At 49.6% G+C, this 25716-nt stretch overlaps 1 protein-coding gene across 3 annotated transcripts; it reads right to left on the bottom strand.

The window, feature by feature from the left end:
- PITX2 (paired like homeodomain 2) lies at window positions 1051-21165 on the bottom strand. Of its 3 annotated transcripts, XM_018049158.1 has the most exons (5): window positions 20573-20865; window positions 16684-16739; window positions 16082-16219; window positions 4732-4937; window positions 1051-2311 (listed from the first exon to the last, which is right to left on the bottom strand). In XM_018049158.1, the coding sequence occupies exons 2-5, from the start codon at window positions 16727-16729 to the stop codon at window positions 1748-1750; spliced, it is 954 nt and encodes a 317-aa protein (XP_017904647.1). In that variant the 5' UTR covers window positions 16730-16739; window positions 20573-20865; the 3' UTR covers window positions 1051-1747.

The raw sequence follows: 25716 nt of genomic DNA, 5'->3' as shown, positions 1-25716 counted from the left end.
GAACTTCCCCTCCAAACCCCCGCCCCCAACACACCGACCTCCCTTGCGCCACGGTTATGAAGTCTTTGGGACTAAGTCGTATTTGCTACTGTTTGTTACAAAATTAAATTTCACATTAAAAAAAAAAAGGTGAAAATCGCCAACAAAAGAAGAGTGGGTGCTTAACGCGCTTTTAAACACACCGACCTCATTCCCCGTTTAGATGTCAGAGGATGGGAGGGAGGGCCAGGGCTGTAATTCATCTTGATTTGCTTCATTGTCCCGCAGTTTGCAAACTATAATCCTGTATAATTTCAGGAACAAGCAGGTTTAGAATTAATGGGTCAATATTATTTAAAACAAAACACGGGGAGCATGACCTTTGCCTCAACTACATATTGCTCGACAAGACTCAGGAAACTCCACTCTAACCTCTCAACCCCTGGGCTCTTTGAGAAACTAAAGGGCTGTGGTTATTAGAAATGGGCTTTGTTTCTTTTAATGTCTCAAAAGGATTTGGAAATAGTAATGTAATATAACATGAAGAATCTCTCTACTTAAGCCTGAAAGATAAACGGGGAGGCCTAAATATTTTGAACTGGAGGTGTTTCCTTGTAAACTTATAGACCTATTCCTCTTGAGAGGAATGTATATAAACTGTACATGTATACATACACACATACTTCTCCAGAACAATTTACTGGGTGTGCTGGTTCCCTCCCCAAAGGAGTAAACCTGAGAGTCATTCCAAGCTAAGGTACTTTCTATATTTCTTTCTCCTTTCTTCTTTCTCTCATATTATTTGCTAGCTAGCAATAATGGAATCCCTTGGGTTTAAGCCAAAGAAAAATCTGGGAGACAAGCACAGACTTTGCAGCTTTTTTTTTTTTCCTGAGTGCCTCTTTTTCCTTTTGAGTTTCTGATGAATGACTATAATTTATTTCTACCAAATTTAAATAAGTACTGCTGCCTTGTGTATTTAACTAGGCAGGCAGAGGGAACTGGTTTGTTTAGGAAGTAGTGACTGAGAAACCCTGGCCAGGTGACAGAGGAGGGCAGAAAGAATCCAGACCAATTTGTATGCAGTATATTTTACTCCCATGAAATAAAACACATTTTTTTCATATTTGCTGAAAAGTAAAACAATAATATTGTACGAAATGTTATACACAGGGTAGGTTGTACATAGCAGTTTCAGAAACATCATTGCATCCACCAGAGAAACTATTCTAAAACTGATATTCACACTTTTTTTTATAATAATAATATGTTAGAAACATACAGTGTGGCATTTAGTATATACATTCCTTTGCTCGCAAGCGAAAAATCCTAATCGCTTCTGTATAACATGCTTTATTTTAAAGCCTAACCTTTAAAAACACTGTTGTGATATTACTAACAACTGCTTTTTATAAAATTAATTTGACATTTCGATATATATACATCCTTTCAGTCATTTTAATGTTAACAATGCTAAACTTAAAAAATAACAAGCTTATAGTAATGTTAAAATGTCATATCCAGTCAAACATTTGTGTGTCCTCCAAACTGTTGGAAATACTTTTAGAGAAAGATGTCAGACGTTGAGAAAATTCCTTTGAAATCAAAGGAGCTCTCTTTAATTCAGTGGTTTCCTTTTCTCCCTATATCTTCTCTCTCTCTCCCTTTCTTTCTTTAGTGTCCGCGACCTTCTAGCATAATTCCCAGTCTTTCAAGGGCAGAACTGCCCCATCCACGGTCCTAGGATCCCCGTGCAGTGGGGCGCGGCTCACACAGGCCGGTCCACGGCGTACTGGCAAGCACTCAGGTTGGATGCCGGGTTCTGCACGCTGGCGTAGCCGAAGCTGGAGTGCTGCTTTGCTTTCAGTCTCAGGCTGGCCAGGCTCGAGTTACACGTGTCCCTATAAACGTACGGAGGAGTCGGCGGCGCGTAAGGGCAGGCGGGCGTTGGCACCGCGGAATTCAGCGAAGGGCTGCTCAAGTTGTTCAAGTTATTCAGGCTGTTGAGGCTGGAGCCCGGGACGCCGGTCACTGCTGAGGGCACCATACTGGACGACATGCTCATGGACGAGATGGAATTGGGCGGGGAGAACATGCTCTGCGACGACAGGGGGTTGACGTTCATAGAGTTGAAGAAAGGGAAGCTCTTGGTGGACAGGGAGGCCGAAGTGAGGCCCTTGGCGGCCCAGTTATTGTACGAATATCCTGGGTACATGTCGTCGTAGGGCTGCATAAGCCCGTTGAACTGCGGCCCAAAGCCATTCTTGCACAGCTCGGCCTGCTGGTTGCGCTCCCGCTTTCTCCATTTGGCCCGGCGATTTTTGAACCAAACCTGGGGATGGAGGGCAAGGAGCGAACAAACGCCACAGATCGGATTAGCAAAACCCTGCTCCCGGAAAGCACTAGCAATCTCCCCCTCCGACACACAAGTGTACACACTCGATGCCACAAGTTTCCCCAGCCGCCCCCACCCCTCTCCCTTGCCCCGCGCCCCAAGCTGCCAGAACCCCGTCCCAACACAGAGGCCCCGACCGGTTCAGGCTTGCGAGTCCGGGCTCTGAGTCGCGCCACAAACTCTAAGCCAGCTCAAAGCCCGGCGGCCTGCGGGTGGTGTGTTCACTAACCTCGGTCCTCCTCAGGGGCCAAAAACACTTACTGCAAAATAAATGCGGAGCAGCGGGCTCTCTGCCCAACCCTTCCCCGGCCACCTTGCAAACTTGCTTGCATTCCAAAGCCACAGACCCAGGGATGAGGACAACGGGCTGGGAGGCCCGCGCTCTCTCCCACAACCCCTCCTCCCCTCTCGGATCTTCACTCCCGCCCCGCTACTCCACAGAACGAGCGCCCTCATCAGGCACCCAGCCGCGACCCTCTTCCTCGCCTAGCCGAAAGAACCAAATAAAAAGCAAAAGCCCACCTCCCCGACAGCTCATTAAACCCCATGAGTTTGGCGTGTAAATCTCCGGGAACCCTGAGCGAGTCGCTCCTACAGCCTTCCCCACCCTTCGCTCCGCTCCTTCACACTCTCCGCCCACCCAGGGCAGGCCCGCGCGCCCGGGGCTGCTCCAGCCCAGCCTAGTTGCAGGGCTTTGCGGGCGGTCGCCCAGCCTGGCCAGCCCCCTCCCGCGTCCGATGGCCCAGACGCAACCCCGTTCTCAATCCACATCGGGCCCGCCCGTCGCCCCAGACGGCGGCTTTTGTGTATTGGAGTGAGGCCTGGCCCGAGATTTCCGAGCTGACACCGGTGATGTTTCACATTACACATCTCAGCCAGGCCCAGACGCCTAATCCGCTTTTTTTTTTTTTCTTTTTCCCTTTCATTCTCGATTTCCTTTTTATCCCCCTTCCTCTTTGCACCCGACAGCTATAAAAAGCAAGCTTCATTCCCCACTTGGCTGGACAAGCAGCGGGCCTGGAAGGAGGCAGGCAGAGGGGAGCGAGAGCCCAGCGCAGCGGCGGCAGGGGACTCGCGAGGGACGGCTGAAAAGCCGAAAAGGGTGGGATAGGGTTTTTCCAAAGGGTTCCGGAGACCCCATAGATTGTTTTCATTTAAATTACTTGCCTTTTCTACCCTGGCCGCCTAAACTTTGCCCAGGCGAGAAGAGTACGTGCGAGGCCCGTTCCCCACGAGCGCAGGAAAGCTAACGAGAAACTGACCTTGCGCAAAAACCACGCGGCCCGGGCCTGAACATAGGTCTGCGCTGTTAAACTAAAACCATTTCCAACTTCATCCTGGTTCCTATATCCACTAGCTTAGCCTCGTTCCCTACACAGATGCCACTCAGAGAATGCCTTCCTCTCTCAGCTTTGGGAGCGCATTTTGGTCTATTCTTTACATTAGTGCTATACAGTGTTTTCCCAGTTCTAACTGGGGGCTCTTTTTCCATCCAGAGCTTTTTTTTTTTTTTTAAAACAGCAAAACCTCTGGATCCTGCTATGTGTTTTCTACTTCCAGAATCCTAACAAATTTGGAGTTTTCCACCGACCAGCACAAACCAGGATATTGCTACCGTGTAATTTATTTAAGTCCATTTTTGCCAATTCATTAAGCACAGATTTGCTACAAAGGTAAGCCTTTTCTTTAATAAAACTATTATAATTGGGAGGAAGGGTGTGAATAACAGTCTCTTGAGAGAAGATAAATAAATCAAATAGAAAAGTTTTTCTTCTTTTTTCCTTTCTTTCTAAGAGGACTGACAGGATAGCAGTTCTGTATTAAAACTGCTTCCGCAGATCACAAAACCGAGGATAGGGTGTGGGAGAGAACTGAGTGGCAGAAAAACCGCAAAGACCCTGTGACGAGGGTGAGCCGAGTAAAGAAAAGGCCCGGCTAGGCCGGGCACGAAAGTTTTCCATGGAGGGCCAACCCTTGCGTGTCTCAGGCGGGTTTTCCTTGTTAAATGCGCGCAGGTCGGAGCCTGTCCTCAGCTCCTGGCCTGGGAGGGATTTTATTAGCGTTCTTCTGGCGAATGCAAACCGGGAACACAAAGCCCTGTGCAGCGGAATGCACGCGGCCCCGTTTGGGAGCGCGCTGTGTGGCGGGGCGGTGAGCCCGGGCCGCTGCCGGCGCCTGCTCCAGGCTCGCGGCTGGTCTCGGAAGAGGGAGCTGTGACCTCGCAACTGGGGCCGCCGCGAGGCCTTCTGCCTTTGCAAAGGCACCCACTCGAGCCCTCCAGGACGGCTCTGCCTTTCACCCTCCCTCCTGATCTACAGGGCCGGCAACGCGCTCCCCGGCTCCCTGCGGGCTCCTACCCGGACTCGTGCTTCCGTTAGGTTGGTCCACACTGCGATTTCTTCGCGCGTGGACATGTCCGGGTAGCGGTTCCTCTGGAAAGTGGCCTCCAGTTCCTGCAGCTGCTGGCTGGTAAAGTGAGTGCGCTGCCGCCTTTGCCTTTTCTTCTTGGACGGGTCTTCGGCTCCCACGTCCTCATTCTTTCCCTGCTGGCTCTTATCTTTCTCTGAAAACGAAACACAGAGGTCCCCGTCAGCATGCCCACCTGCTGCCCGCCAACGCCAACTGGGCCAGGCGGCAGAGGCCAGAGCCGGGCTGTTTGGCTGGGGAGGAGTGTGCGAGCCGCCGCTCCGGGCCTCGGAAAGCGCTGCGTCTGCGGGGTGTGCAGACGTGAGTGTGGGTGTGCGCGCCCATCTCCCCTCCCCCAGCGCCGCACGTTTTATTTACATGTTTATCTCACTGCAACGGCACATTCATTTTATAGCCTGTGCTTTCAAGGCTGTATTTATGCGCTTCTGCGCGGACACATCAAATCTCTCGGGGCACCCACACGCGCGTGTTTTACACAACTCCCCCTGGTAGAAAGCTCAGATATCGATGCGGTTTCCAAAGGCTAGGAAAAGTACGCTTTGGGATTCGGCGAGGCACCCAAGTTCCTCTGCCCTTTAGAAGAAGAAAAAAAAACAACAACAACAAAAACGCCCGTTCTTCTGAGGCGTAGTTTTGTTGCAGGAAGGAGGACCCCTATTTTTCTAACAAGCGGAGTTTTTTGGGAGCTGAAAGCCGAGAGCAACAGGGACCGCGTAAGGGTTGGGGAGGAGGGGGGGGGGGAGGCAGCCTCTGAAGGTCTAGAACGGAGATGCTGGGATTTTTGTGACCCAGAAAAAGGAAGGGAGGTCAGGGTCGTAATGGGGGGAGGGGGCGGTGCAGAACGACTCGCATGGTTCGCGCCACCCCAGGCCGGGCAGTCGATGCAGAGCGTAGGGACGCGGGGTACATACAACCCTGGCTCCGGAAGTTCTGCTGGGAGCGAGCCGAACGACCACTCCCACCACGCCTCCCCCAGGAGGGGTCGACTTCCTCGGGGCCGCGCGGCGCCTTACCTGCGGCCTCGGGGCTGGGGGTGTCAGAGATGGTGTGCACCTCCAGCCTGTGCTTGGAAGAGTCCAGGGAGCGGGCCTGACCGGGAGCCAGGACCGAAGCCATGGCCAGCGGCTGAGGATGGTGACAGGAGGAGGACGAGGAGGCAGCCAACAGCTTGGTCCCTGCTGCTCGATGCTCCAAGTGCAGCGGGCCTTTCATGCAGTTCATGGACGAAGGAGCGCGCCGCCCTACGAGTCCTGGGTTGCTGCCCCGCCGAAGCCCCGTGGCCGCCGCAGCCGCCTGCTCCGCTTCCCGCTCCAGGCGCGGAGTTTCCTCGCGGTGGCCGCCGCGGGCAGAGCCAGGAACACAACCCGCGCGGAGTCCTGGAGCCGAGCCGCCCCCCGGCTCCTTGCGAAGGCTCAAGCGAAAGGATCCAGCGGCCGAAAGTCAGCGGGTCAATGGAGAGACATGGGGATGTGGGTAGGAGAGAATGGTTCGGAGCGTCTTTGGGGAGCAGGCTTCCAAGCTCCAAAGCGAAACAAGAGTGGGCAAAGACCCCTTTCTCCCCTCCCTCCCTCCCCCTCGTACCCCTCCAATAAGGAAAGCTAACGCCGTTCGCGCTCTGCCCGCCCCCCGCGCGGCAGCCCTGACAGCGAAGTGTCAAGAGTGACAGGGACAGGTAGCTGATATTAGATCTCCCGTGGCGGCGGCGGCGGCAGCGGCGCGGGCCTCTGGGCGCACCCTCCGCGGTGCGCACACGCACACCCCCTCGGGCAGTAGAGCTCGAGCCTGGCCTCGCCGCAGCTCAGCTCCCAGCACCCAGACGAGCGACGGACCAGTTCTGCGGCTCCAAGCTTCCCTGTTGGCCTAACATCTTAAAACCAGAGGCGGGCTTCCTGGTGCCGAGACGTCACTCGGCCGCTGCCCTCCCCAACCCTCCCCGCCTCCGCCTCCTCCCAGACCCTTCGCCGGCTGGAGTGACGTGGCTCCACACCAATCAGGAGCCCCCGAGCCGTGACGGAGGGCCCATCCTGTCTGCACCTATCAGATGTGCGGGGCCGGACTAATACCTCGGTGCGCCCGCAGAGTCTACACCCGCCGGCTCCCGGGAATTCTGCTCCGGCCCGGCCCAAGACGATCCGGCTTTTAGTGCTGGTGGGGAGGTAGAAAGACGAGGCTGGGAGTAAAAAGCTCGTTGGAAAAAAGCGGAAAGGTCGAAGGCTGAGGGGTACGAGGATCAACAAAGCACCAGCACCCCCCTCCCCTTTTGTGTCTCACTACACTCATTCCCTACCGAGAGGTGTTTTTCTCCCCCTGCAAGGAAAGGAGACATACTACTTAAAACCAGAAAAAATTTAAAACACCAACAAATCATCTTTCCGATCTTAAATTTTCCAAACAACCTGTCAAGTGAATGCTGCAGCGCTAATCTGAAGAAGCTTTACTTTAATTGCAAAGAAGACAGCCCTGGGAAGAGAGGCTAATAAATTAGAAATCAGAAGCAAATGGACCCGTCAAAAGAAAATTACCTTGACTTTAAACGAACAACTGTTTGGTGGTTCACTCTGGATTTATACAAGAATAAAAAGTCGCCTCAGATCACGTTCTCTGTAATGCTTATTAGTCCCCAGACAGAAAACACATAATAGAATAGAAACCCTAACCCAGCATTTTCAAAATGCTGAAAGCTTATCCATTCTACTTAACGTTGATTAAGACACATATCCTAGGGCTTTCAAATTCCTTATACACTGTATTAAGCACCTCCTAACCCAACAGAGAATCTTGCTTTAAATTTGACTCTTTTGTTTACTTTATTATCAATCAGATTCAAATCCATAAAGCCTGTAGAATCAACAACTTTGAGCTAGTTATATATAAAATATGCTTTTAATGAATTTCCATACAATTAAGAATGTTGCCAAATAACCAATTTCAAGGATAATTCTGAAGTCATTTTCTATTCCTAGGGAGCTCAAGGCTGTCTTGAATTGTTGGAGTCCAAGCAGGCAGAGAAGTAGGCTGTGGGTGAAGGGCAAAAGTCTAGGAGGACACGCAAGGAAAAATAAAGCCTTGTTCATTTATTTGAGACAAAAGGAAAAAACACCTTTGGGGACATGTAAATCTTTACAGCACTATTTCCACAGAAATTAAAGAAATAAATCCAAAGATATCATTCAAAATAATTTGTGAAAGTCCTTTTGTCCTCTGGCTTAGGTCAGCTGAAGAGCACAAACTAATCTCCCCTGGGTTTCTGCATTGATGATTGCTTTATTGTGGAGTTAGTGTTATCATCCCTGAATGTGTATTTGTTTGACATTACAGTCAATGATTTGCAACACCAGTATGAGGTATCTTCAAAAAACTCCCTCCTTGTCCTTGTTCCCAAGATTGAGAAACTCATTCAGTTTGAGGCAGAGTGGATAAAGCAGACAACAAATATGTTTGTAACTTATGTGTCTCTCCTTTGCCCTGCTCCCCCACTTCATGGTATCTGCAACTCCTCCCCCATCTTAAACAAGTTTGAGAGCAGTCCAAAGGACCAAATGAGAATTCTTTAGTCTCTGCCCAAAGTATCATCCTAGTGTAAGAAGATTTTAGCTAACAGAAGGAGCTTTCTGAATAGGAGGCTTTAAATCAGCATTTCTGGTTTTTTAACCTTTTATTCCAGTTAACCCTATTCCATGCACACACACACCTGCTCAGAGCAGAACACATGCCGATGTGACAGGTCTGCATTAGCTGAGGCTCATCCATCCAGCTATATTAGGTTCTGAAATCTTATCACTAAATTATACATATTACATAAGCAGCCTGTTGGTAAAGAAGGTTAAATTAATTTACATTCTGCTCATTATCGGGCGCTTAAATGACGCGTTTTATCCCTGAGATTTGGTAGACTCTCCTTCTCAGACCCCCCAGTGTTTCACCGAAGACAATGCTCTTACATTTGTAGTGGTTTTTAATCTGATAAGACTCTAATTTGCTTAAGTCTTTTAAATAAGGGTTTTAAATGTTTCTAGCCATTTTCTTATTGAATTTCCTCTAATTCCCTCAAGATCATAAAGTATATGCGTAAAGTAAATATCTCCTCCCACTGCACTGACAGCCGATGACCTATAACTAAGTCAATAAGAATCCAGCTCTTTTCTGCCCAATATGTTTACTAATCATATTCCAATGCCTTTTCTTAAACCTCGGCATAGCTGCAGTCCCCACAACAGCACATGCTCATGCCTTCATATCAGAAAGAAACTCACATCACATCAGAGAATGAAAGAGTCTCCTCCACAGTGAACATACGCTCTTCCTTGTTTCTTCAGGTTTCAAATCCTGGAGTTACAATTTTTGGTGAAGGCTCTGAATGGTTTTCAAAACTCAGAAGAGCCAAGAAGCTCCACAGAGCCATGTAGATTTCTAAGCCCATCTCTCATTAAATGCATGGAATGTTGATTTAAGCTCATTGGCTTTGTCAATGAACAGAACTTTCCTCAAGGCAAATACACACATATGAAGGACCTAACCTAAACTCCAAAGTGGGTGAAAAACCCAAGGGCAAGTGGGAGCTCCTCATAGTGCCAAAGTGTAGGAGATGTTGCAAGTGCTGGTGATCAGCCTGAAAGCCTAAAAAGATAAGAATCTTAAACTGCAGTGATTCACTGCAAAGTCAAGTGGAGAACAAAGAGAGATAAATTATTTGAAGAACTCCGGTTAAGTGAAAACAAAATCATGCATATACCCCTCTGTAGATAAAAATGAATGTACATAATTTATCTTCCCCTCCCCCGCAACGGAGCAGGGGAGGTATTTCTTTGCATTTTTCTAGCCAGAGGTTCAATTCCCTCCTAATCTTCAAATCCCTTTACACATTGATACTGGGTGACACCCCTTCCAGGCCCAACATGTTCACTCCATGGCTGGTAGGGGTGCTCCAACATGAAAAGTCTAGAAGAGGAAAAGCAAGTGTGTAGTACAAGAAACACTTTTCAGTTAAAACTGGAATGGTGGTGGGCAATTTTTAGATTTAGTCTACAAAAAACTTGTGGGTGCACAGGAATGGGCAGTATAGACGAGAAAGGAGTTGGAAGTAAGGGAATCTTGAGTATGTTGCAAGTTCAACACTCCTATTACGTGACCTATCCCCCACCCCACTCTTTAGCTGGTTCTAGAAATTACTGTGGGACTTTGCTTGTTGTCCAGTGGCTAAGGCTTTGCTCCCACTGCAGGGGGGCCGAGATCTGATCATTGGTCAGGGAACTAGATCCCACATGCAACAACCAAGGCTCAGTGCAGCCAAACAAATAAACACATATTTTTAAAAGAAATGACTATGTCTTCAGCAGCCATCACAGAAATTGTCATTCCAGAAAAAAATAAAAATAAAAAATCAGCATAGTTGGTCCAGGGACGCTGCATGGCTGGGGTAGGGAGAGGTCAGGAAGCCCAGGGTGGGTTTGGATTTTCTACTCAGAAGATATCGTTTTGATCAGGTTTTCTTGCTTATTCTTTCAAAGAAAGACCCTTGAGAAGGGAAATGTGTGACGCAGGGTTAGGCATGTTTCTAGCTGGTATTTGCCACCGATCACCAGTCTTAAGGTCTTATTTAATTTCACACTCTTTAGTGTTACTTGCACAAAGGCCCTCTGGCCATCGAGATGAGAGGGGTTAGGCAGCACCGCTAAACTCTCCGCAGCGGGCAGCAGAGATGTGAACTGGGACCCAAGCGAGTGACTGAGACTCTGGGGGAAAAAAGTCTGTCCTCAAAGCTCATCTGAAAGACAGTGAAATTAGATGTCTCCTTGCGCTGTCAGGCCATAGACGGGTGGGAGTCTTGCTACGGTCCAGGTTAGCTCAAGGATGAGATCCTGCCAGACTCAGCTCGAAGGCTCGTGACAGGCGTGTGTGTGTGTGTGTGTGTGTGTGTGTGTGTGTGTGTGTGTGTGCATGAGCAGGCGGTGTAAGGTGCAGAGCTCAGAGGGAGACCTTGCACCTTGCCCGAGAAGTGGCACTGCCTCCCCTCCTTCCTCTGCCTGGCTTTTCTCTGCACACAAATCATGCTGGAAGGGGCCTCTTTGCTGTTCCCTGACCTGAGCCATGCAGCTGGAACACCCAGAAATTAAAGGTTTATTGTGACCCCAGTTCCCTAAATGCATTTTTAAAAGTGCAGGTTTGCAAAAAGTGGCAGATTCTTTCAGAATCAGAAGTCTGCAGAGGTACTGAGCAACACCCATCCTCTCTGGGTCCCTGCAAATGGTACCCATATCTCTGTCCCTCACACAACCACTTCAAGTCTGTGGTCACTCCATACTGGCAGGGGAAGAGAAGAGCCAGGGATCAGAGGAAGCTCTGGGCCGTGTTAGTGGGGGCGCTGCAATCAGTAACCCCACATGCTGCAGTGCCTTTTCACAGCAGCCTTTTAATGCCACAGGTTTATTAGGTGCTCATTTAATCGCAGAACACAACTACATGTGGAAAAATAAAGAGAATGGCATACTTGTGTATGGGATATAAGAGAGACAAGGAATGAATAAACATCAATATCTAGGTCCAGAGAGACAGAAGTGACATGGGACTAACTAAAGTCACTTTAAAAAAAAAACTAGATTGAAATGCTTCTCTCTTTATTTTTTCTCTATTTTCCCTCTCCTGCTCATGTCTGTCTCCCTTTCTATTTCTCTTGTTCCCCTTCTTTCTGTCTTCCCCTCTCCCAGACATGCTGGTAGCTAACATTCAGCATTAGTTGTCATGGTGACCATAAATCACATAAATCCAAAAATACCCACCTATAATCTGAGATGAAGCTTTTATTTCCCTAGTGAAATAATATTTTAAAAGCTGTCAGCTGACCAAAAAAAAAAAAAGGAACCCACCTCATTGTAGTAACCCAAGTAATATATTACTTCTAAAGGTTTAAATTAAAATGTCAGCCTGTTAAAAACACGCTGAGAGAATCTTGGGCACTCTTCATGTCAGATCCTCACAGTGGAGTTGACTCCATCACTCCTGATCACTCTTTAGCATGTATACATAATTTTGCCTACTACCTCTCCTATTAATTTCTTTCCTCCCCTCCCAACTACCTTAGTCCTCACCGATTGTCTGCCTTGGGTTGTAGAAGAATGGAATCTCTATCTTGTTTTCAGAAAGGCACTTAATTCTTTGCCCGAGTCAGAGGACCTCATATATTGGTCCTTTGTGATCAATCGCTTCCCTAAATGAAAAATGGGTGCCTTGGGGGGAAAGATGCTGAACTGGGCCACAATGGGGTGGGGGTGGGGGCGCTTTCTAGAGGAACTGAGAAGAAACGCAGAAGGAAGGGCTGGTGGGGGAGAGACGGAGGAGTGGAGTATGGAGCTGGGCAGCCAGGTTCTGTGGTTAAATCTAGCCCGGGAAAGGTATGTATATTCTACTCTTGCCTTTTTCTCCTGAGAGGAAACTTTCCCGTTTGAAGACCCTGAGTGGAGGGTGGGAGGGAGGAGGGTGGCGACCACAGTTGGGCCTTTTGTCTTCTACCTTGGGCTTGTTGTCTTTTGCCTATCTTTGGATTATAGGGTATTCGCCTAGATGAAGAGCCATTAATTACCCATTCAGTCAATATTAGGAAGACGACAAAGCTTTTTACATAGGATTAAGAAGACATCAGATTGTTCCATTAGTATATTCCTGCTCACGAATAAGCTTTCGTTATACATTTCCTTTTCCCCGGAGTCGCTCTAACAACTGCTGCATATATTACTGGCGGGCGGTGCGGGTTAACTGCAGAGCCAGCCCTGCGCACCTTGGAGCGCGCACCGCGTCGGCACCGAAGAACGCAACCGGTCCAGACTGCCTACCGCTGGGGGCTGACTACTTTTCCGACAATTTCCCCTCTTGGGGAAAACACATCCACACACACAAAGGAGAGGCAGCTCTGCGGATAAACTGCAGATTTGGCGCGGGGTGGGTTGTGAGTAGAAAAAAAAAAAAAAGGAATGCTCTCCTTCCCCACCTCCGCTCTTCCTCACTCTCCTCCAGCACGTCCTGGTCCCCTTCCCGCTGTTAGCACTAAGATTAACACCGCCCGTTTAAATACCCCCCTTTCTCTCTGACCAAGCTCAGGTCCAAGCGCCGCCCCACGCAGCACGATTTTGCTTTTTGCTAGAGGTGGTCTGGGCTGTTTTTGAGGATCTGCTTGTTAGCATTAAAGTCGTTTGGCGTAGAGAAATCGGGTGACTTGCTTTGGGGGGCATTAGGAATCAGTGGTGAATGTGCTTGGCGAGCACTTGGTGATTGCATGAATGGGGCTCTGCGGCCGTCAAGGCGTCGGGGTTACCCCGGGTGCTCTGAGGAAGACGGAGAGCCGGCTGCTGCCTTGGGAGGCGGTGTGTGTCGCGGTTGGGGCCTTGGAGTTCTCGTCCCTAGGGAAGGAAGTCTGCGTGCTCCAGAGGCCCGAGGCGAACACTTTGAGCTCAACCGCTTAGCCAGAACGATTTAAAAATTAATCGAGTCGCCGGGGGAGGCCCGGGCAAGATACCCGCCCCAGGTCTGGTCGCGAAGCCAGGCGCCGGGACCGATCTCGGCAGGTCGGTGGATTACAGCCCCCAATCCAGGGTCACTAACCAGAAATTTAAAAGGTTATTGACAGGGGAGGATCATTCCATCTTCTTGAAGGTCAAGACAACTTTTTGAGTTCCTCCAAACGGAAACTCGTTTTGGGACACCCAAAGGGAAGGAAAGCCAAGGACGTCTGTTCTAGGGAGACGTTCCAAGCGGGCTTCTGCCCCTTCTGTAAGGGAGTGGGGGGAAGGGAGAAGGGTACTGTTTAACTTGTCAACTCTTCCTCTCTTCACTTACCATACCTAGCCACTCCTCTCTCCACCCTCTCTCAAACCTCTGGCTTTAGGAGGTCTTCAGCCTATTTCCTGCCCGCTCCCGTTTAAGGGTTCGAGCCAGACGCTGGGTCATTCCAACGGATATCAAGAAAATGGGGACTCGACTGGGATGGGACACAGAGTCGGGGCCTCCAGGAGGTCGACCCTGTCAACTCAGAGAACGTTTTCAGTCTTCAGTGAGGACAGGGTGTTTTAGGGAAATGAGGAGAGGGTAGGGCCAATAATAGGATATCATGGCCCTTTTTGAAAATCGCATGTCAGTATAAACATTTTTTTTCTTTTTAAAAGCAAATAAAACCTATTAAAAAGTTAAAGAGGAAAAAAAAATCTTTTCTTTTTTTAAAGGAAGCTGTGGCTAGGAGTTTGCATAGCCCACGAGTTAAATTTACTTATATTCAGTAAGGGGACTCTGGCAACCTTCCTTCACTGGTACTATATAGCTTTGCCCACTCGTGTGACATTTTTGGTCTACCCAATTCCCTAGAAGCCAATAACATCAAGATTTTCAGCATTTTTTCCTATCACATGTCTCTTCTTAATTAATGGTATTAAACATGTTTGGGCAGCAATTTTCTTCTTCAGTTCAAAAGGCAGAAAACACACTATTGTGTGGAGAAGAGCCTTTCCCAGCACTAAAATAATCCGGGCCTGAACGTAATGGTTAAGAAAAGTCATTTATTATTTCTAGCTCTTTAATTACTTGCTGATTATTAAAAGCAAAACACCCAGGCCCACCTGCCCAGGATGTGACTGCAGCGAACAGGACTCCTCGGCTCTCCCCCACTTCTTGCCCACCGAGGAAGCCCACATCCCACCTCAGGCTTCTCGGTTAAGAGGACCTAAACTCCCGTGGTAACCACCTGTCCTCAAAACCATTCCTGGGGGCAAGAAACGGGTAGATGCGGGTGAGAATAGGAAGAGACATTTGGCATCTCTCGGCCCCGAAAGCAGGAGAAATGTCAGCCTCGGCTGGGCGGCGGCCAGCCCGCGCTGTGCGAAGCGACATTGGGGAGCTCCGCTAGTCCGGCCGGAGCCAGGGCTCAACCCGCACAAAGCATTTTCTCCGGGAGTCATAGCTGCTCTTGATTTTTAACCATATCCCAAACATACTCCGGTGTAATAATTTATTTTTACGACCGATTATCAAACAGAAGAAGAATTTAACACAATCTTAATGACAGAAATCACCCGACGTTATCTCTGAAAGGCCCCATTTAACCCCATGGGGTTAATCCCGGACAAGTGAGCGTTTAACTGGCCCAGCAGGAGAACTAGCGATATTTCGCGGTGTGGAGGCCGGTTAGCTCCATACCACTTTGGGTGTTTTATTCCAACAAATGGTGCTTTTCTCTCCGATTCACTGGGAAGCCCAATGCGGAGTCTTTGTTTTCTTCTTGGCAGGTTTACTTGGCGGGGGTCCCAGTTCGCCCCCCTCTAGCACATATTACATAAGTATCTTTACATTTTAATCCAGAAAGTGGTGGTTAGGGGCGGAGGTCTGTGTGTGTGTGGTTATGTCCTCACATTATCAAAGGTCAACAACCTTCTAAGAATAGGCACTTACTTATTAAGGAGCCTGGAAAACATGGAGAATAGACGAACGGCAAATTTGAGTTTTTCTTGTATTCCTAAGGAAAGGTTGTCCCTTCAACCACCCCTCCCCCCCCCCACACACCCCTAAAGACCACGATTCAATTCAACAATTCTGTGCGTAGAGGACGTTGTAAGTTTTACACAAGCGTGCAGACTTCGAGCAATAGCCCTTGACTCTTCCAGAGTGAAACCAGACCATCGATCGCACCGCCAAAACCCAGACCCTGCAACCAGCACCACAGGTAGGTGGTGCCACAGGGTCACACACTCCATTCCACCCTCAGCTGCTGCGCGCAGTCGCTGCCCTCCGGCTCCCTAGGGCTGTTGTCAGCGCCTCCACCTAGCCACCGGGGCAAACCTACGCTAACTCAAGCCTCGCGCGCTGGCCTTCAGCGGTAAACGCCGCACACACAAGCCTGGGCGGGGCGCGGCCGAGGGCCGCCGGGACGGGGTGGGCGCTGCTGGTGCTGCATGCAGTGGGACGTAGCGAGCGACAGAGGTCGCTGTTGGACCACTTTTCTACTCCAGCTAGAGGCACGGAGGTAGCTCCGGGTGTGCGTAGATCAGGCCACACATCAGGAGATCATCAGGAAAGAGCGAGAGGGAGAGGGAGAGGTGATGGGTCTCAGGAGTGCAGTATAATTTCGGGAAAGGAATTAACGTTCCTTGGACGGCTGCTTCCCGTCCCAACCCGAGGCCAAGTGTCTTAAGTTCGAGCAGGCGCGCCCCGTCTGGCGGCCTCGCCCGCGTGCGCCTCACTCGAGCCCCGGAGGCCGGGAGGCAGGCGCCCAGCGCTCGGCCTGCGCCTCGCTCCAAGTCTTACCGTTGGCGCCGGGATGCTGCCGCGGGAAGAGCTTGCTGCTGGCCGCCTCTTTCCGGCTCTCCGGAGAGTCCGTGAACTCGACCTTTTTGATTTCGGAGTCTTTGGAGAAGAGGCATTCAACGGCCGCCGGCTGCACGCCTGGGCCACGCGCGCCCGCCCCACGTGCAGGGAGAGAGACGCCCCGGACGGCGGGGGAAAGTATCGGGGTGTCGAAGAGAGTGGGGAGGGAGGCAGGAACGAGGAAAGAGAGGGACAAAGAGCAGAGACCCAGTTAGAGGAAAGAGCGGAGGACGGACCAGTCTTCGGTGCCGTCTGGCAACCCGGCGCAGGGCGATGTTCTGTCTCCGCGCCTCCCGGGCTACCAGCGGCTCCCGCGAAAAGGAGGCCCGAGGCTTGGAGACGCGGTGCGCGGTTCCTTCCCCACCCACAGCCCCCCACTAGGAGAGTCCCCCGGCGTCCAGGTTCTGATTTCCTTCCTGCCCTGGCCGGCCCCTCCGGGAAGCGCCCCTCGCGGGGCCTCGCCATAAGACCAGTGCCCTCTCGCCGCCCTCGCGTGGCGCGGTCTCAGGTCGGGTGACCCTGGCGGAAGAAACGACTCTTACCTAATTGCACACACGCCGACACTAGTTTGCGGCAGTTGGTCTCCATTCCCCGTTACCTGCAAACGAGAGAAGGAGGCCTGTGAGAAGCGGCGGCGGGCGGGCGCACAGGGCTCGCAGGAGGCTACCTGTGGGGCAGACGACTTCAACACAAGCCATCAGGCGCCTCTCCGTACTAGGTTTCAGGAGTGTTTCTCGGACCTGGCAGTCTCTGGCAGCACGAGCCTGGCTTCATCCCCACTCTTGCCCCCGGTCCTGGACATCTGAATGTTTACCAAAGTGTGTGTGTGTGTGTGTGTGTGTGTGTGTGTGCGGTGGGGGGGTGGATCTCTCTACAGAGCTGCCGCCAATGGGTCCAGGGGCTCTTGGCCGATAAAGCCACCGCGTTCTGGGAACCCAAGCTGTGGAACTACTCACAAGGGTGCCTGTGTCAGGCTTAAAAGCCCGTCTGAACACGAGGACAACCTTGGGGGGGGGGATACAAAATTTTGGTGAAGAGGACTTTTTCCGTGGGGAGCTGCGTGCGAGGGCCAGCACAGTGCTTGTCCGTTAGTTGAAGCTCAGTAAACATTTATAGAGTGTCAGAGTCAACTTGTTCCTGTCCTAGATAGAACCCCCCACCCCCACCTCGATTTTCTGTAATTCTGAAACAAACAGGACTCCAAGGCCTAGGATGCTCAGAGCGGACTGGCTTCGGGCCTCTCTTCTATCAGAAGCCACTTTTCCATATTTAGCCACATTTTCCCCCTGGAGATACTCACCCGGTCATTTATTTACCCTAAAGTATGATTTAAGATCGCAGAGTAGGGGAACCGAGGTGGAGTGAGTTAGATTGAGGAGAGCGGGCAAACGTCCCCGGAGGGTTTATTGCTCGCCAAGGGTAGAGAAATAGCTCTGAGAGAACGGCTCCCCCCATTTCTCCCCCTTCTCCTCCCCGGCAAACCAAATCTTTTTTTAAATTTCCAACCACAACGCAGCGAGCCAGGCGTTTAATGTGCGCCCCCTTCTCCGCCACAGGCAAACCGGGAGAGGTGGGTGGCGAGGGGGCTCTGTCGGGGTGGGTAGAAGAGCGGCGGCTGCTTTAAAGACAGAAGAAAAGAATGAAGGTCCCAGCTCCCCACCCCTCGGATCTCGGCGCCTGCCTCGCTCCACGCTAACCAGGGTACGCCGATGGCGGGAGGGCACCTCTCGCTCGGATCCAGGGCTGGGGCTTCGGGCGTTTGCCTGGTTGTTCGAGGGGCAGAGGTTGGGCAGGGAGCTGGGGGTCTGGCTCTGGCCTAAGTCTCATTTCTAGATTCCTCGGCCTCTCCTGGAAGGAGCCGGGACCCAGGGGCCTCGGGCCAAGGTCGCTGCCTAGCGCAGCGGCCTGGGGATCCTAGAGGTGGGGATCTCCAGGCGGTTCCCCCACCCGCCTGGAGACGCGGGTGGACGCGGGCGGGGGCTCTGCCGATCCTGGCGGGCCCGGGGGCCCACAAGTAGCAGTTTGGCGGTTCCAGATTTAGTGATTCTGCAGTAAAATCACAGGATTAGTCCCTGATTGAGATGTCTGTTCGTGAGATATTACAAAATTCATTATCACAGCTTTCTACTAACTCGATATGAAGTAACACAGATGGGATTTTATTAGTCCAGACTTCAAATGTTTACTTATGATAATTTCGGGGAAAATTTGCATGTCATCATCATTTCGATAATCTTTTTTTTTTTTTAAACTTCTGAATTGGCTGCATTATTAGCCGGTAGCCAGAGCTTTGCAGATGGTAACCGCAGATAGTTTTTATTTTTTAAAATAGTAAAATCTACAAAAGAGAAAGATCGGATTGCTCAGTGTAAAGTCAGTCGATTATTACACATTCTCCCCACCCCCACCCCCCCCACTCCCACGCTTCAGTGCTGAAGACCAAACAAAGCAATACAAAACAAATCTTCAAGAACTCCTCTCTAAAGACTGAAAAGAAGGTCAAGGCATGTTCCTTAGCTCACTCCTACATGTCCTTGTGACTTGGGGATTTATTTTGCAGTCAAAATGAGTCCAGAGATTTGCACTTTTTTCCCCCTCATATAATGACCAAACCTGCTAGATGAATTGAATCTAAATAACTGGGGAAGGTAATTTTTTAAAAGAGACCTCCAATTCCCTCTTGCCTGCTGATCCTTAAACTTGCCCTGTCAAGACAAGTCTTACAAGACAAATTTGGCTGCGGGATTTAGAGAGGGGCTTCAGTGGCTAATCTCACAAATTAAGATGAGCAACTTTTCCTGTTGGGAAGTTGTTCTCACCCCAAAAGTTCATGTCCTGGTTGGAATGTATATGCCAGGCAGTCTTGTTTTGGTCAACTTGAGTTTTCTATTGTGAACTCACTAAAAAGCACAACACAGCTAATGGGAACACCCTGAACCACACTGGCTAATGCAAGCAGGCAAGCCCTAAGAAATAAAACAATTTGCTTAAAAATAATTTCTGATGATTGCCATAAGATGAAATTGTAGTAATGAAACATAGTCCTAATAATTCCACATCCTTTCACATTTCCCTCCTTTCCATTCACATTGTTATCCTATAACAAAATCTTTGATGAAAGTTTAAAAATAAACATGATAAGAACATATGTTTTAAATGAACTAAATTAGTGAGATTACTCAGTAAATTAATTTGCAGTGGGTAATCATTTAAGGAAATTAAAATAATGCTTAACACAGTTCTGTATTTTAGCAGTTTAAGCCTTCTTTTAAACCAATTAATATTGGTGATTTAGGAACACTTGGGGACAAACATGTTCAACTTGAGGAACAAAGCACCTGAATAATTTAAGTGTTGTTTTGCTGAGGTAGAGCAAAACATTTCATACATGAAGTAACTATTTCATTTTTAGGCAAAGTTTGATTATTGAAACTTTGGATGCTTATTTTATGTAATATCAACAGAAATCCTCAGCCTATATTGCTTACATGCTTTGTTTCCTTTACATAACTGGTATTTGTATTTTTAGATGGATTTCCTCCAAAATGATGTTAAAAGCAACTTTAATTCTTATTAATGGCCTAAAAAGAATGTGAGGAAATATCTCTAAATCAAATTAATTTTTCATAAAATATTTTAGGATGTATGAACTCCAATATTATTTTAATTCATGGTAGTAAAAGTTTTTTTTTAATTTAGTTTAATAAGACATATTGCTTGCACAAATAAAAATCACAGGACCCTATGATGGCTTGACATCTAAATTGCTAAGGAAAAGAAAATCATTAAATTGTAATAAAAGAGGAACATATTTCTCAGATTTAGAATCATAATTTTTTCCTTACTGTATGGTTGGAAAATAGTCGTCTCCCCTGTATCCATTTAAAATGTGTCTCCCAAAGTGCAAGATTGGAGTTGACTGGTAATCAATTTAAAGGATTTATAATCCGAAGTAATTGTGTGAGCTTGGCATTCAGGCCTGGCTCCCAGGTAATTCGCTTGGGCCTGAGAGGTCACTAACTGCCAGTTAAGATGGAATCTTTTTTCCAATTGGTAACAATGGGAAGGGGGCTAATCTTCCAGTAGCTGAAACTTTGTACCCGGCCCTTTATCTTGAGAATGCTAATCCTCCGTCTGAGGATTTGTCCCTGCAGTGTTGGCACCAAGATTTAAGGGAAGATACCTCCTTTTAAATGCCAGCCATGGTCTCGCTTCCCACTCGACTTCAGCACCCCATAGATTGTTAGCGTCTGTGGCTGGGGACCAAAGGAACAGGGCTTTGCAAGGTCTGTTTGCCAACTGCGTTACCTCGGGGGGGAAAGACAGCCCCCAACAGCCACAAATCACCTTCGGTGAAGATTCTCCAAAGTGGAACAAATTTCCAAACTCGCATTATCTCACATCCCTGCGGGAGAGACGGCCTCCACTTACCCGCTACCGGGAGAGAGCAGCAGTCTGCGCGTCCCGCCGCGTCCCGGAGAGATTCCCAGCGAACCGAGACGCGGACTGCACCGCCGGCGCCCGAGAAGCCCGGGCCGAGAGGACTGCGGGGCTCCCGAGGGTGCCAAGTTCCGAGGGGGGTCCAAGGGCGCGCAGCGGCCTCCGGAATCTAGCCGTCACTGGCGGTTTCTTTCCGCTCTACTCCAGCTTTCTCGCTCGCTCTCGCACTCTCTCTCTCCTCCCTCGCTCTCATCCCTCTCTCTTCCCTCGGCTCCGACTCTGTGTGGGGAGTGACGTGACGTCAGCAGAGATTCCACCAAACTCCACTGCACAGTGGCGGGCGCGCGGGCGGGCGGGCGGCCGAGCCGGCAGCGCGGCGGGCGATCCAGGAGCGAGCGCGGCGCTCGGGAGGGCGCGGGGGGAGCCAGCAGGGGCGACGGGGAAGCCGGCAGGAGCGGGAGGTGCAGGCCCGCGGGCCCGGGAGCCGGGAGCCCGAGGAGGGGCCCGGGGAAGGAAACCAGGAGAGCGAGCCGGGCAGGGCGCTCGGACAGGCGCAGACTGATCAGCAGGCGCGAGCACTCCCACTGCGGAAAGGAGGGCGAGAAGGGAGGATGGGGAGGAGGAGAAGAAAAGGGAATCCGCGCCAAACCGGGAGCTCCCATAAATCAGAGGGGAAGGGCAAGGGCGTCGGGGAGCCGTCGGGGAAACGTTCTGGAGTGTGTGTGTGTGTGTGTGTGTGTGTGTCTGTGTGTGTGTAAACCCGGACGGGAAGGGAGGGAGGGACAGAGAAAGTGGCCTAAGAAATGGAACAAAGGACAGTACGCCTGGGTTTGTTTGGGGGCGAGGCTTGCAGGGTGTGAGTTTGAATATGCCTGTATGTGACCGTCTTTCAGGCCTTGCACGGGTGAGGAAAGAGTTAGTTCATAGATAGCAGGGATTGCGGAGGAAGGCAGGAAGCTGGAGAGAAGGTTGCGGGATGGGGGAGAGAGGATGGCAGAAGAAATCTGGAAAAGTGGGATGAGCAGGGGGTCGGTGGGATGGCTGAGTTTGGGAAGAAGGTAGGAGGGAGACAGCTAGAAGGGAGCTACCGGCTCGTCCTCCGAGGAAGGCCCAGCACCGCCGGCGGCGACACCGGGCCGAGGTCAAGGCGAGTGGACCGGGGCGCACAGCACCCGGTGTCTGCGCGCAGGTGGGCACGGCCGCGCACTGACCGGTGTGCACCGAGGGATTGCGCTGGACAAGGCTCCGGTGCTCATGGACTCTAGAATTTCCTCTGCTGTACTTACACTCAACAAGTTCACTCCGGGTCACGGCTATCTCATTTTTTAAAATGACGAGGTTAAGGTTCCTGGCGGGCATGGTATTAAATTGCAAGGGATGGCAGTGGGGGTGGGAAGGGAAGCTCCCCTCAAACCCACATTTACTCCTAAAAATCGAAGAACGTGTGAAAACAGAAGGGTAAAAACAGAAGGGGCATTTGCCCCTCGCTCCCCGAAGCGTGCCCTACTTCTAAACCCTGATTTTCCGATTTCTTGACTCCAGCAAGGGCTTGTGTTTTGGTGGCCAGAAGATATTTTCGCTGTGCCCTGCCTTTGAGTGGTAGAACTATAAACACCATTCGCTGGAAGACCAGGTGGGAAGGCTCTGCCAGGCAAATTGGACAAAGTTCTTTCAGTCTCTAGGGCATCCTGTTAGTGTAGGTTTTTGGAAAGTGTGGGAAAACAGCCACAGCTCCTGGTCCTATATTCTCACCAATATTATTTCCTGCATAGGAGCAAAACTCAACCAGGCCCACCATGAGAGAGGCCCCCCATCTCTCGGTCTCAGGAGAGGATAAAATCCCCTCTAAAAGTTGTATTGCTCTTCCTACATCAATATAGCAACTCTCGCAATTTTAAGAAAATATAATGACGCCGGGAGAATGTGTGTGAAATATATACATCTTTGAAAGCCTGTCGTTTAAAATAACCCAGGTCACCATATAGGTGCTGGGCTTTCCCTACATTTGGGAGCTGTCTGGAATATGTTATGTGTTTTCTTGAATTACTCCGTGTTTTGAATTCATTTGAGTTAGCAGTAAAAACAGGCAAACAAACTTGCTCAATTTGTTTTGAGTGCTAAATCCCTTCACTTTGAAACAGCTAACAGTCGACAGATGGACTCATTTTATGGAAAGGGTTAGCCTCTTCAGCCAGGAAGAAAACTGACGAGAGGTCTAGATTTTTAAGCCATTTCTAACCTCCACATAACATCCGTGAAAACTCAAACTTTCTCTCTTTACCGGTGGAAATTCAAGACAGTTTTATTTAAGGGGAGAGAAATGAGGGGGAAATGCCCACGTGCTGTTTTTACTTTTATTTCCCCTCTGTCTTGGAGGATTTCTATTTCTGATTTCTGAAATCGTGCTGAGGCAAGAAAATCAAATTTCTCCAAGTCTCACGACTGAAATCTAAGGTCACAACATATCACATAATTTAGTCCAAGAAAGACATTTTCCTCTCTACCCATCAAAGATTTTTTGCCGCTTCCCCAGCCCCCTGAGTTATGGGTTAATGTCTGCCTCCTCCTTTTCTTTTCATTTTTATAGAGATTAAGAGACGCTCAGAGCAGAACAGCCTCGCCTTCATCTGGAGGCAAGGATGGAGAATCTCACGGAAAAATGGGGAAAGAGTGAGAAAACCAGAGACAAGAGTCAGAGACGCCCGGGGAGAGGAGGGAAAGAGAAAGGGACTGCGCTGGAGAGACGCGCAGATAAGCGCGTGCCACCCCCTCCCCCTTTCAGTATCCCGAGGTTTGCAAACCCGGGCTGGATGGAGGGGCTCTGGGAAGCTCACACTCCCCTCGCCCCCCTTCTGTCTGGAGTCTCGCCCGCCAAGGGCTGGTTAACCCCAGTCCCGGCCGCCGCAGACACCGCGCCGATCTTTTGGGTCCTCGCCTCGCCCAGCGCCAGTGCAGCTGAAGTGAGCAGCTGGTGGGAAATGCAAATGGCTCCTGGAGAAACAGAAGATACAGAATGATTCTCATTCCCTCTTCGAGTGTGTGGAAGGAGCTGGACATACGTTTCACGCTCCTAATCCTTCTTTTACATTTTTAGTCATACTCCTATTAAACAACTAATTAATGCCCAGAACCACCAGGGAATACATTAGGCATGCAGAGGAAAGGCAGGGTGCTGGTGTGTGTGTGTGTGTGTGTGTGTGTGTGTGTGTGTGTGTGTGCTACAAACCACCGAGCTGGTCTAAGACGTGGATTTCAGGTTTTTCTCTCGTCGGAGCAGAAATGGAAGAGTGGGCCCTGGCGATTGTATTTAGATTCCGATTACTTCAAATTAGAAGGGGGTGGAGGGAGCGTTCAAGCAAAGCAAGCAATTCCCTGCCCTGTAGATGTAAACAAGATTGTAGCATCAAAGGTACCAGCTCCTTAAGGGCCAGATCTCCTGGCTGGGAGCCGTGGTGGGGAGACACTGACCTTATATCAGTGAATTTCAAGGATGTTACACTTTTACATAAACAACCCCAGCGCCGATCGCCTGGTGAGATTCACTGTTCTAGAATATCTTAAAAAAATTTTTCCCCCAGAAGTAAATGTTCTTTTCAATTTTCCAAAATTTTGAACTATGTCTAAAGATAATAACCTTCCATTAAACCTGTGCACTACACCATTTTCCACTGCCCATTCCTTCTGTCTTTTTTGATGATCAGGTTTAATGTGTGTGTGGGGGGGGGACAGAGAATTAGACATAAGGCAACCCCCCTCCCCCAATAAATCAGCTTAGGAAAAGCGGTGCTGGTTACATGGGTTCAAAAAAGTTCTGGTGAGATTCTGAATTATGCCCCTCCCTCTAATACTTTGAAACAAGTGACAGAACTGTTAGAATAAGGAGCATATTGTGAAGCTCAGGGAGGACATAGTATTTTGTGATCAAAGCAGGGCAAAACCGAGGACAAATGTGGGGTGATCTCTGCCAACTTCCTCTCACCCAAGAGTTAGGATTTAGGAAAGGTACAGTATTATTTTCAAGCCCGCAGTGACTGGCTGGCTGCATGCTACCATTTACTTTTTTCACTCTGGATTATGATTTCAGCTCTGGCAAGCAATTTCCCCAGCTCCTTATCTGAAAACAAGCGAGTATGTAAATACCAATGGCTAAAGATGTTTAACTGCCTCAAACATTATTGATTTGTTGGCTGTTCTAAATTTTCTCCCAGTCCAGGTCTTATTTCCAAATTTATTCAGGAGGTCTGATCCTACCTCCGATGCTACAATACAATAATTGTTTTTGTTTTTGTTTTATAAGGGTGTTAAAGATGAACCAATTGATTTGCATATAAATTAAAATTACGATGTGTTGCTTATTCCGGTCTTTTATAATCATTTCGAAATTAGTACTTAACCACTTGAGCTAAAAGAATATATCAATGTCTGTATTGACTCACTAATGAATTACCTAATTAAAACGTCTCCTGATATTGGGCTCTGGAAAGATTGTCAAATCAAGGCATATTAGGGGAGAGATGGTTATTGGAAGGGGAACAGACCAAGGTCTGGAACTCAGAACGGAGTTTCCGGTGATTTCAAGTTGTAATTTTGGAGCACGGGCCCTTCTCTGTTGTTAGTGATTTTGTGCTTATTTGTAAATAAATGAAGTGGAAGAAGCGCTCCGGAGGCCGCCGTCGCTCAGGCCGTTTGCTGTGGCAGGACTTTCCAGCTCGGACCTAGAAGCGCTCAATCCTGGGGCCAGCTGGGCCAGCGCGGGAGGTGTGTGGCCCCGCCGGCGGCCTGGCCAGCCCGCTCCTGTCCTCCCGCCTCGCCGGCCGGCTGGCAAGCGGAGGCAGCACTCTCTCGGCCCGAAGCGAGAGCTGGAAATAGAGCCGACTTTTAATAGATATGCTAACTGAGCACTTACCTTCGTCCTGAGAATTGGAATAAAAGGTAGCTCTTCTTAAGAGAGGCGGTGCAAAGGCACGCTAGGAGTTCAGAACAGGCTGGCGGCGGGAAATCTGTAGCCTGGGGGCTCGCCAACATCCCCTTTCATTTCAAGCACTTATTGATTTCCTGTTGTCATCTTTGGCGACGCAGAAGGACACTTGAAAGAATTTCTGATGGGGCTCTGATCTGAGAAAGGAGGTGACCTG

The sequence above is a fragment of the Capra hircus genome, chromosome 6, assembly GCF_001704415.2.
Source record: "Capra hircus breed San Clemente chromosome 6, ASM170441v1, whole genome shotgun sequence".
In the NCBI taxonomy this organism is placed as follows: domain Eukaryota; kingdom Metazoa; phylum Chordata; class Mammalia; order Artiodactyla; family Bovidae; genus Capra; species Capra hircus.
This window is presented reverse-complemented; position numbering and strand designations above follow the sequence as displayed.